The sequence below is a fragment of the Trachemys scripta genome, chromosome 14, assembly GCF_013100865.1.
Source record: "Trachemys scripta elegans isolate TJP31775 chromosome 14, CAS_Tse_1.0, whole genome shotgun sequence".
NCBI lineage: Eukaryota > Metazoa > Chordata > Testudines > Emydidae > Trachemys > Trachemys scripta.
Genome location: NC_048311.1, coordinates 19,408,807 through 19,420,951, shown reverse-complemented (window position 1 = coordinate 19,420,951; position 12,145 = coordinate 19,408,807). Strand labels below are relative to the sequence as shown.

At 47.2% G+C, this 12,145-nt stretch overlaps 1 protein-coding gene across 1 annotated transcript; it reads right to left on the bottom strand.

The window, feature by feature from the left end:
• Positions 1–367: 367 nt before the first annotated feature.
• FOXJ1 (forkhead box J1) lies at positions 368–11,456 on the bottom strand. Its single transcript, XM_034790433.1, has 3 exons — positions 10,299–11,456; positions 8,520–9,108; positions 368–4,369 (listed from the first exon to the last, which is right to left on the bottom strand). Exons 2-3 carry the CDS (start codon positions 9,051–9,053, stop codon positions 3,554–3,556), a joined length of 1,350 nt encoding a protein of 449 aa, XP_034646324.1. The 5' UTR covers positions 9,054–9,108; positions 10,299–11,456; the 3' UTR covers positions 368–3,553.
• Positions 11,457–12,145: the final 689 nt, after the last annotated feature.

Below are 12,145 nucleotides of genomic sequence, written 5' to 3'. Positions count from 1 at the left end.
ATGTCCTTTTCCCATCCCTAAAAATCTCATACTTCCATGAAAAAAGAAGAAAGATGGTCCAGTGGTTAGGGCACTCTCTGGACTTGGGAAACCAGAGCTGAAGTCCCTATTCCACCACAGACATTCGGTTTTACCTTGGGCAAGTTATTTAGCCTCTCTGTGCCACCGTTCCCCATCTATACAATGAAGACAACTGCACTGGCCAACCTCACAGGAGTGCTGTGAGAATAAATGCATTAACTATATAGTGAGGGGTTTGGCTGCCATGGTAAATGGGGGCCATATAAGTACTAGACAGAAAGAGACTCAAGATCAGTGCATTAGGGAAACAAGGAGGCAAAACCAGTTTTTCATTTAACATGTTTTTTAATTGTAAATAGCTTTCCATGAAAAAGGTTAAATTGCACACTTATCTTTGTAGTTCTTCCAGCATCTGTATGAAACAGGCCCCAAAACAGGAGAAAGAAACAAAAAAAATGAAGCATTACAAAAAAGAATCAAAACACTGGAGTAGGCCCAGTCTGATCACCAGTAGCCTTCGAATGGAGATGAAAGCCACGCAGCCATATCTCACCAGGTGGAAATGCAGCCAGCTCTTGGAGCAATGCCGGCTGGTGGAGGGCACCCCCATTAGGTTTTGCAGAGGTTTTTTGGAGGTTGTTCACTAAGTACGTGAGATGGTTAAAATTCCAACCCTACTTCCTCATTTTTATGGAGGACTAATGGGACCAACCCTCTGGAGCCATTTGGCAGTCATTGCAGCTTGTATCTTTTGATTGTCTGCCAGATCCAGGGGAGCATTGTCTAAACCATGGACCCTAAGGTTACATCTACACTGCACAAAAAAATCTCATGCCAATGAGTCTCAGAGCCCAGGTTAATTGACTTCGGCTTGTAGGGCTCTTGCTGTCAGGCTAAAAATTGCAGTGTGGATGTTCAGGCTTGGGCTGGAGCCCAGGCTCTGAGACCCATCCCCCTCATGGGGTTTCAGAGTCCGGGCTCCCGCTGCAATATTTAGCCCTGCAACCTGAGCCCAAGCCAGTGGACTTGGGCCATGCCACAGGTCTTTTTTTGAAGTGTAGACACACCTTAAGAGTTCCACCCCACTCCAGCAGCCACCTGTATGGAGATCAATGGGTCAACATCCTCTGCTGCTGTAAGCGTGAGTCACTCCATTGACCTCAATGGAGCTAAGCCGATTTGCACCAGCTGAGGATCTAGCCCTATGTACCTGAAAACCCATATGCAATGCATTGCATTTCCGACCTCTGTGACCTTGAATGCAAGTTAATTCATTAGTTAATACAAGGGTTGTCTTTTCCAGCATTAAATCAGGCTATTTTTTTTAAACGACAACTAGACTCCAGCTAAGTTAGTTTGCTCACATCAAGGTTCCTAAATTCTTACTATAGTTTCTAAACAAACGAACAAAAAAAGTTTACAGCGTTATGTCTTTCAACAAGTCTAACGCACTCCAAAGTAACCTCGTCTTTCTGTTAACTAGCAGCTAGTTTATGTTAACTATATTGCCTGTACCAACAGAGAGGCTTAGAATCTGATTCTCTAGAGCTTGAATTCAAGTTTGAGCAAGATTTTTTATTTTTAAACTACCATAATATTCCTTTGCCGCCTATGCATATTTCGCAGATACCTGTCCACACTCCCATTAGCAAACCAATTAGGGACAGATCGTCAGCAGGTAAATCAGCATAGCTCTGTTGAAGTCAGTGGAGCTTCAGCAGTTTTCACCAGCTGAGGCTCTGGTCCCAGGTTGTTAAACGTCTCGAGAAAGGAGTCAGGCACTTTGCCTCTCCTTGCTCTGCCTTTCTATTTTCTACCTGCTTTGGAGAAACCTTTAGCCTGCCGGCATCCCCTTCACACCTTTAAGAGGCAGTATGGTCACAGGACTGGGAGCGAGGCTGTGCTGTTAGGCCTTGGGCAAATCAGTTAATTGATCCCTGCCTCATCACCCCCATCTGTAAAATGGGGATAATAATACTTACCTTGCAGGGGTGCTGTGAGAATTAACTGGTTAACCTTTGTGCAGCAGGTTGGAGATGGTAAGTGGTCAGCCTGATTATTACTTTAGGAGAGGAGCAGAGTAAAGGGGACACGTTAGGTAAGGCAGAGAAGGGATTCTAAACTCTGCTTTTGTTCATAACTAATGTTTGTTGCACACACAGTCTTTGGCCTCTTACTCCCTGACTGAGCCCCGGATCCAGATTTCATTTTTCATTAGTCCCATACAAGAACATTCGTTTAAATAAAATACAAAATCACCAAGAGCTGGTGAGCATCCCCCTGCATGGGAAACCCCAACATAACAATTAAGCAACGTTTGATCACAGCTGTCTCGCGGAGGGAGAAGGAGGCTTGGTCCTGAATCACCCATCACTTGATTTGTCTCCTGGATCGTCGCAGAGGCTGTTCAGAGCCTGACATACAAGCTGATGAAGGGGATGCTTTCGGTTCACAGTTTCTGATCAGAAAATAGAACATTGTTTCGTCAATCATTCAGAAATGTAGCAGGTTCACAGTGACACCATTCTAGACCTTACAGCAAATACAGTCGCTCGTGACTCAAGGCAAGGAGTTCAGGATACAAAAATAAGTAAGAGCACAATCTGGAGAAAGCCAAGTCTCTTCTCCTTCTCTCCTGTCTTCATCCTTTTCTCGATCCTTAAAGAAATTCATTGCTTCTGATGTAGGAATTTTCCTTTGCATATTTTGTTACAATAAACATTTGACACGCTTCATTTTTAATTTGCAGAACAATTAACATTAGTCTTTATACAGCACAGAAAAAAACCTCATTTCCACTGCCGTCCCATCAAGAAGCTACTCTACTGATTGTGCTAAAAATATAGGTTTCTTTGAATAGATATATATTTATATATAATAGACTATACAAAAACAGCTGAAGAGGCCGACTTGCTGATTTGCATCTGATTTTACAGATCTCGTCTTCTTCCCTAGCCCCAATTCATGAGGGAGGTTGAACTTATAGAACCCAGAAGGGACTTTTATTTACCTGCTACTTAATTATCTCATGTTATACCTGGGAATATCCCTGGACAGAAAAAAAAAATAAGAGAGAGAGAGAGAGAGAGAGAAATGGAGAAGAAGGAGAAGGAAATTGCACATGGTCTACAATGTCCAAAGTCATCAGGAAATCTCTTGCATGTAACTTAGCAACTGTTCTCCTTTGTCCTAGAGGGAACATATGCTCCTTCCATTCCCACCAAACATAGGATAATCTACATTTCTTTAAAAAACCAGAGTCCCAAAATAAGTAGTTATTTCTTCTCTTAGGGAAACCCAAGAGGCAGAGACTTCTCCTGATGTGTTGCCTTCAGATATATCCAGCCAAATCTTCTGGGTTTCTTCTGGAGTTTCTGTGAATAACCATACTTTGCAGCTGATAAAAGTCAACGTGTATGTCCCCGTTTCTAGAGATCTTGTCCCTTGTAATCTCCAGCAGCACTGTGAGTATCTTGCTAATAGATAAAGTCTACCTGGGTTTAACTTGATCCTTCTAACCAGCAGCGGCCTCTTATAAAAAAGATCCCATACTGCTCCAGTCACTCATGTCTGTGGGCAAAGAAGAGTCGTTGAGTTCAAACAACTGGTCCATGTTGACCGAATTTGAGAGATAATCGTTTCTCTCTTCATCCCAGGGATGCTGAAGGAAAGAAGTGGCCATGAAGGTTTCATCAAAGTCTAAGTTGTTCTGGTTGGATTCTGTTAGGACCTGATCTTGCCCGACTGGGCACCATTCCTGTGGACAGTCAATGTGTCTTCCATGCACTGTCAAGTCCACATCTCTGGTTATTGGGCTAATAGGAGGTGTGAGCTCCAGATCCTCAAAAGTGGAGAAGTCACCATTCAAGGTGGTATCAAAGATAGCTTCCCAGTCAAAATCACCTTTCAATGAGCCAAGCTCTGTCTGTTCTTCCTGGGTGAGCAAGGGGGAGCTAGAGAGGCGAGCTGTCTTGTGCATCCGTTTGGGCAATGGCTGCTTACGTTTGTGGCCCATTTTCCCATCCGCTGGGTTCCAATTCTGGTCACTCGTGACTTCCTCAAACTCTTTGAGCAGCTGCTGTGACTCCATGTTGACATTCAGGACACTGTCGTTGGACCAAGAGGATGCTGCCTGGTTGGCAACAGTCCCGGCTTCTTGTTGGACTCTGCTGGTGAAGGCTGGGTGGATCTGCACAGGGGGCATCCTGCGTTTCTTGAAGGCCCCATTCATGAGCCTGTCTGCGTACTGAGGGTCGATCTTCCAGAATCCACCTTTCCCCGGCTCGTCCTTCTCTCGCGGCACCTTGATGAAGCACTTGTTCAAGGATAGGTTGTGCCGGATGGAATTCTAAACCCAAAAGAAAACAGCAAGGTTGGACATGTGCAACTTTGTAAACGATCCATTACAAAACATAAACCCCTCCAGTGGGGTGAAGATACATAGGACCATCAGGGAGCTTCTGACAATCGGGAGACAGAGATGGCTGCAACAGGAAAACACATCCCAGGCCAAATCCTGAGTTGTGTGGCAGAGCAGAAACCTCCTTGGCCAGCCGTGCAAGTACCAAAGGGAAGGCAGCCACCTCCATTCCAAACCAATCCAAAATAGCTAGAGCCAAGGGCCCTGATCCAGAGCCCACTGAATTCAACGGGAGTCTTTTCTCTTGAATTTGGATCAGTCCCATAGAAAGGCGGGATGGGGTGTGAACTGTGCCAGTGTTAGCAACAGTGGGAAATCAATTGGCAAAAATAGCCAAGTGTAGATACCCTACTACCTCTGGTGTCATCACGGCACCTAGATCCCACTTAGGCATGCGGAAATGCCCTCAATGCAAAGGCCCATGTGCTGATTAGTCCTACTCTGACATGGGGTTGCTCTTGGCCACGGACACCCATTTGCATTGGATTTGCACCCCCATTAATTGCTCCCATTTCGAGCACCGTTGCTGAATTTGTCCGCAAGGCTTAGGAAAGCTTGGTATGAAATCACTGTCCGTATCTTCCTAAACACAAATCAAAACAGCTGCAAAAAAGAAAAGGGACTTTCTGCTTCCCGTCGAGCTGCTCTGAAAAACATGAATGTCTAGAGTGATGTGCATAATCAGAAAGGAAACTCAGTTATTGGGTAAATAACGCTGTGTTACACTATACAAAGCTAAGAGGGTGTAAAGAGATTGGATATGGTGAAGGGCTTTTTTTTTTTTAAATGTTGCCTGGATATCTTTATGCTTATTCATCCATAATCCGTATTGCCGGATAGCAAAAACAAAGCTTGAATGCCTGGAGACCTTACAAAAAAAAAAAAAATACAAAAAACCAACACCCCTCCTCCAGGCTGAAACTCCCTGGGCAAGTTGGCTCCTCTCCAAAGCATGCAGCTCCCACAGGAATCTATCCATCTCCCCCTGCGTATGGGTGGCATGACCTTTTGAGTCTGTCTCCACTTACAGGAATTGGGGTAGAGGGATGAGAACACAGTTATAGTGGGAGAATAGGAAAGAAAGGGGGGGGAGGGGAATCCAGCAAACATTCCAGACTCCAGGGATTCAGAATTTACTGTTTAATGAAATTTTACAAAGGTCAGAGAATTCCAAGCCAAATTCTCCACCCCCAGCCCCAAATTTCATTCAGCCTGGCTTGCCTGCAGTTGATTATTACCCAGCCAGTTAGCATATTTATCATTCCAACAAGCAAGCTAACCACCTGCATCTTTGCAGAGAGGGATTGAGAACTTTTTTTTTTTTATAAACCCATTTAATTGAAAATATGCTAATTATCCAGAATTCGGAGGAGAAGTCAAAATACTACTACTTGCCTCCCTGCTCTTGTATATGTTCCCCAGTGCCCAAGACCGCTGACTTGCTAATTCTAGCGGATGTAAACTGACAAGAACTCTTATTTGTGGCGGTTCTTTATCGAGGTGAGTTTCCCTCAATCGCTGGTGCTCGCAGCCTTTGTACTCCGCCCTACTCTACCAGCACTCATACCCTGAGTGTGACCCTGCCGGCTCCAATAGAACTGCTCCCAATTTACGGAGTAAGTGAGAGCAGAACCAGTTACTGCTGCTCCCTCCCATTTGGCGGTGCATGTGCCAGCCCGCAATGGAGATTGGGGCGCTAGCACAAGCACAAGGTGGAGGTTGGAGATGTCCAGGATTCACTCCGGTGTAGAGCGGGTGAGGTTGAATGGGAGGCAGTGGGCACTGGTTGATCTAGGCATGGTCCCATGGCTGTTGCCAGGCTTAGCTAACCTCCACCTGGGTGCAACTCCTTGTTTTGTCAGACTGATTTTGTTTAAACCCAGAACAATTCTGGAGTCAGGTCCTGAGCAGGGCAGGTCTGGTCTCCTTGTTCGCGAAGTTCTTAAAAGGACGGTCGACAGCCGGAAGGAGCTGGCACGTTAACGTGGTAAGCAGGCAGCTGAACCGTGGAAACTGGATTTTGCAGCCATTTCATCTGTGACTGGCCAGTGCCCACTGCCTTGAGAACCTGGGTTTGATGGGCCTGATTCACTCCTGTGCTGCTGCAGAGACCAGCGTAGGCTCCAACAGGCGCTTGAACCTCTCCTATCCTGGGGTTGCCAGGGCCACCTCAGTCCCTAGCGCAGGCGAGGGCAACACTCAATTGGCACCCTGCCTGCCATGGCCAATATGGCCCTTGCAGCAGCCTGGGATTAACCAGGGTGTGGGAACAGCCTGGCCACGCCTCCTCCTGCCCATGACGCACCCTTGGAACGCCTCCTGTGCCAGGAGTTCCAGGGAGGGGAGGGCACAGAGCCAGTGTAGGTGGGGAAGCTCCTTGTGATGAAAATGTTCCCTAGGGGGCCTAAAGTGGCTTTGTGACCAGAGATGAACCTGGTCCAGTGATTCCCCCCACCAGCTTGGGGAACATCTTCAGGTTAACTCCCAGGCTGCAGCCAGTTTAGGGCAAGGTTCAGTCTTGAAAGGAGTGCAGGGTGTTACTTATCATTATCTTTGTTATGATGATCTCCAGCAACCTAGGGAAGTTGTTCCTCCTTTGAACAGAAGGCAAAGGAAGCTGCCTTTGGACATGTTTTTCCATTGGCAGAAGGAAGGCAAGACAAAGGAACACTGAGGCTCAGGGCTCTCATCACAGTGATGAAACCTTTCCTCTTCCTCATGCCACAAGCCCCTGGAGGATACGATGCTCTGTACTGAAAGGGGGCACAGCTTTTCCATTGTGCTATACATTGGAAAGAAATGGTGTTTGCAGATCTAAACACTGATGATTAGGGATTTTCTACATGAAGGTATTAACCCTTCCCCTAGATCTTTTCCTTTTGGCTGTAGAAATTGCTGGCTCAGAGATCTGATGAATTCACTGTTCCACCAGGGGACTGAAGAAACGAGTCCTCAGTTTTAGGGCTGCCAGCTCGTACATCTGAAGAGAACAAGGAGGTGGTGCTCAGGGATGGAGATGCTCCCAATGGGAGCGCCGTCAAGCGGCAGGGAGGAGTTTCAACCACTTACAGCAGAATTTGTACCTTTCAATATCATCAAAATGGCAGTGGCCTATCGCGGGATAATGGGCATCTCACTGCGGCCAATAGCTCGCCTGGTCAAAGCCACCTTTCAAGGCACTGTTGGGTTTCTAATCTCTGGAATAGGGGAGCCTCCCTGGGGTCTCTGATCCTGATATAGAAGTTAAACACGTCAGATACAATCCCCCTTCAACTCGTTCTCCGTTTTCCCATCCTCCCTTTGTCATTGTTCCCCAATCTCATCCCCTCTCCTCCACTGTCTTTTTCTTTCCCCCGTCCCTCTCCTCTCCTTTCTGTGCTCTCTGAGCCAAATTCTCTTCTCCAGTACACTGGTGCAGCACCACTGAAGTGTGCTGATGTAACAGAGGAGAATTTGTCCTTTTGTCGCCAATCTCAGTCTCTGTCCAGCACTGGAGGAGTGATAGATAATGGCTAACTTTTACAAGGGTAAATTCCTGTTTATATTGGGGCTATGGTCTCATTGACAGCAGCTTCTGTGTGCTGCAGAATGTTCACTCAAGGCAAAAGACCTGGGCAAGAAACACACCAAAAGTCATTAATTGCATCCTGAAGAAAGAAAAGAAAGAAAGAAAGAAAGAAAGAAAGAAAGAACTAACTGCTGCCATGAGTGCTACCATTAGAAGGTCTGCTGCCAATGTTAATATATCAACAGGAAGACTCCCACTTCTGCAGAACCATTTAGAATTGGCAGCACAGCTCCGATGCTCCTTTAAACACATGTGTAATGGATGCTAGATGCACAATGTTGGAACATGGTGGGCATTGACCCTTCTTGTACTGCTCTGGGCCAATTTGGAGCCGGAGCTCTTGAGGAATACCTGACTTCATCTATTTGTCCATGTTCTTCTACTGGCACCATTACTGCAGTGTCTGATCAGGTAGGGCAAGTCCTCCCCAACCCCACCAGCAGGCTGCACATGCCTATCTTTAGGGACAGATGCAGAGAGGGAGGGACGGTGGCTCTTTGGGATCCCTACCTGCCAGGTGGGGTCAGCGTGTCTGAAGTAGCAGAAGTTGTCCGTAATCCATTTGTAGATGGCCGAAAGGGTGATTTTGGTTTTCTTGCTGGCTTCCATGGCCATGCAGATGAGCGTCGCGTAGGAGTAAGGGGGCTTCACATGAGGGTTGGTCTTGTAATCTATGTCGTCCAAGGGCTGGGCCTGCATGCCCATCCCCAGGTGAGTAGTCCTGGAGGTGGAAGATGAAATGGGCTTGCCGGGGGTGTGGGGCATCCCAATGCAAGCTGGGTCAGCAGCCAAGGGAGAGCAAGGAGCAGCAGAGCCAGGGATCTTGTGGTAGCCGTGAGGGTCCGAGCTGCTGGGAGAAGAGGAAGACTTGCCCACGTTGGCATTGATGATGGAAAACTCTTGAAGCCACTGTAGGCTGGTCAGGCTGTCGTCCAGGTTGGCAGAGTCCCCCATGCTGCTTTCCTGCCCTCTTTCTTCCTCTGACTGCAGGTTCAACCAGCTGTCAGCCATGTCTGGGGAGGCCAGAATGGGCAGGTCCAACATTCAGGAGGTGTGGGGTGAACCGAGGTGGGGGATGGGAGGGGGGAAAGGGGCGATCCTGCAAGAACAACAGGAAGAGATTCAAGATCCCTGACAAACAGGCAACTCACAATAGTCAACAGGTTTTCAACCTGACGCCCACAAAGAGCCTGGCTCCATTTATCCCTGGTGTGCCTCTGCAGACGACACCAAAGTCACGCCAGGGATGGCTGAGTCTCCCTTCTCCATTCAACCTCCCACACAAGGCAGATGGAGTTCACTTGTGCCATTTACAGCAAGCTATCTTCTGAATCACCAGAATCCAAGCAGCTTTGATGCTATTGACACTGTATTAGAATTACCATGGGAGGATTACACCGAACCAGAGACTTGTACCTCCTTCTGGGTGCTAACACTTTTCTTGGTGGACTTTAATTCCATGGGTGACAAATCAAAATAATAGCCTCCTGCATTTGTCAAAGTGCCCTGAGTATTTCCTAGATTACTTAACTTCCATTTCCTTGTTGCATTTCATTTTTTTCTTTATGCAGGGCCCTGCCATCTTTGAAAACAACAGGTGTATAAAGATATTTATAGCAACCCAGGGGATTTAGAGGTATAGCAGCAATTAATTTTAATGGAAGATGCATCTAAATCCCTTTGACTGCTTTGGCAGTCATAACTGTGTATTTCTTCCAAAGAGAAATGCAGTCCCGATTAGAATACAAATGTTATTTCAGGCCAAAGAGGTGTGTAGCATCTCTTCTGTGCCAAGCTAACAGCCAGATGGAATGGTAAATTCTGCTGGTGTCTGATTTGGCTAATGTCGCTGTTAAATAACTAAGATAAAATGCTGGAGATTCGAAATTAAAAAAAAAAGAAAAAAGTAACAATCCAGGAACTCCCAGCAAGTGACGATTTGCAACAGAGTCACCCTCTCTTTAACACACAAAAGGTGCAAAACTAAACAAAAATCTGAGGTGCGACTGCCCCAACCCATTAAAATTCTAGAATACTTTTGTGCCGTGGGAAAAAGAAATGCTCTGTCTAAATACACCTGCAAGTAAAAAAAAAACCCCAAAACGATGGCGTAGTTACCCATTAACTTTCAAATAAATTCTCTTACTTACGGCCTTGATTAGGTTAGCCGGTATGACACCTTCAGCAGCAGAAAAAATATCTGCACTTTCCAATGTCCTGGGCTGCAGAAATAAAGCTAAATGCATTTGCCACAAAAACAAACTCACTAAATATGTCTGGGGTCCTTACCTGATCCTTATCACAGTCCCACGGCTTCCAAAGTTCACAGCTCAGCAGGAATGTTCTGGAAAAAAGGGAATTTCTACTTTTCCCCCCCTTGGATAAATTATTACCCAACGCTCTGCCAGAGCTCCTTTATTGCAGAGCTGCAGTGATTTGTAAGCAGCAGAATGACTGTCATTAAGTAGCTGCTCAAAAAGGCTTCGCTGGATGCTATGGAGACGCTCCTCCCCTATAAACAGCTTCCATCCTTGCCATTGGCCCACTGATCTCCATGGAGAGCTCAGTCACTTGCCAGTTTCATCTGCAGTTCTGCCACTTTGCCCAAACTTTTTTTTTTCTTCTTCCCCCTCTTTCCTCTCCCCCTTTTCTTAGTAAGTTGTTGTTGGCGGATCGGAATGTTTAACATTTGGAGGCTAGGAAAGAACACCCATCTAAATCACCAGCTGAGACTGGGCCCGGTTTGTTTTCTAAGGGGATGGAGCTGGTATGTGGGGGATCGCCGTCCACTGATTTACGCGGTAGCAGCAAAAGAGGGGCCAGGTGGGATGACTGCTCTGAGTTTCATTAAGACAAATTAAAGTCCAGTTGAAATAGCTCACAGATGTCTATTCTTCATCGGGATGCTAAAGAAACTACTGCCAAAACCTCCCCAACTTGACAACCAGAATGATGGATGCCTTGAAAAGAAGGGAATGGTTTAAACCCTCGGCTCTCCACTCCCTGGGGACAAATTTCGGGATCTCCTCTGCCCAGTTAAACTCCATTTACCGGCCCCTTCTTGCTGCCCAGGGAAGGGGACTTCTTTCCAATTGCCTACCCTGTCTGCTGCTGGGAGAGGATGAAGGGGGGAGGCAGCGTTCCTGCGCAGAGGTCCCCACTCTTCCCGAGGCTCTCTCCTTGCTGGAGAAGGAATTAATAGCAAGCCTTTCATGCTGCTAAGCATTTGGAGGCCCAATTCACCCCTGCGGCAGCCCTGTTGCAGTCAGAGGAGTTGGCATCTGGGAGGAAATGGGCCCCTTTTCCACTTACCTGCCTGGGCTCTATGAAGCTGTGACCTCTGTGTGTAACCTGAAGTCATTAGCTCAGGCAGAAAGCTGAAGGGGGGGTGAGGGGCTGACAGACCCCTCAATCAAAGGGGCTGCTGGGTTCTTCCATGCTTTAATTAAGACAGTTACAGTCACATTCCCCCATAATGACTCCCTGCCCCGCTGCCCCCACAAGCCAGTTATTCTAAGAGTCCTTAATGAAAAATAACTCCCGCTCAAGAGAGAAAAGCATAGTGCTCTCCACAGCACATTCCCCGGTACAGCCAACATGGGTGAGTGGGAGACGCTTCCCTAAGCCCAGCACTGCCCCAGGTTAGCTGGAGCTCTGAGGTAAAGTTTAGTATGCAAGGGTTGCTGGCCCTTAGTTCTGCATCTGGGCCCACCCTCCAATGGGACGGCAACATGGCCACACACTCCTGGCAGCCCAAATCCCTTTTAATCAGTCATTTCAGCGCTGCAACTGGGCTGCACCATGGGGGAAGCGAAAGGGATAAACAAAACTCCCCTCCGGTGAAGGACTGGAAGGGGAGAGAAGGGCGGAGACTGTGTGGCCCTGGTTTTCCTTCAGCTCCTGAGCCGTGTCAAGGAAGTTCACTGAATTACTGTGGAGATTCAGGCCGGTCAGTGCTGATATTTGCCGGCCATTCCTTGCCCCGTGATAGTGATCAGCAGCTTCTGATCTCTTCCTGAAACTGGAGAACAACCGCCCCAATACTGTACCACTGGGGTTTGCATAGCGACTTCCATACAACAGCATCATACGATGCATCCTTGCCAGCCATGTGCCGCAGAGTCCCACCAGGGATG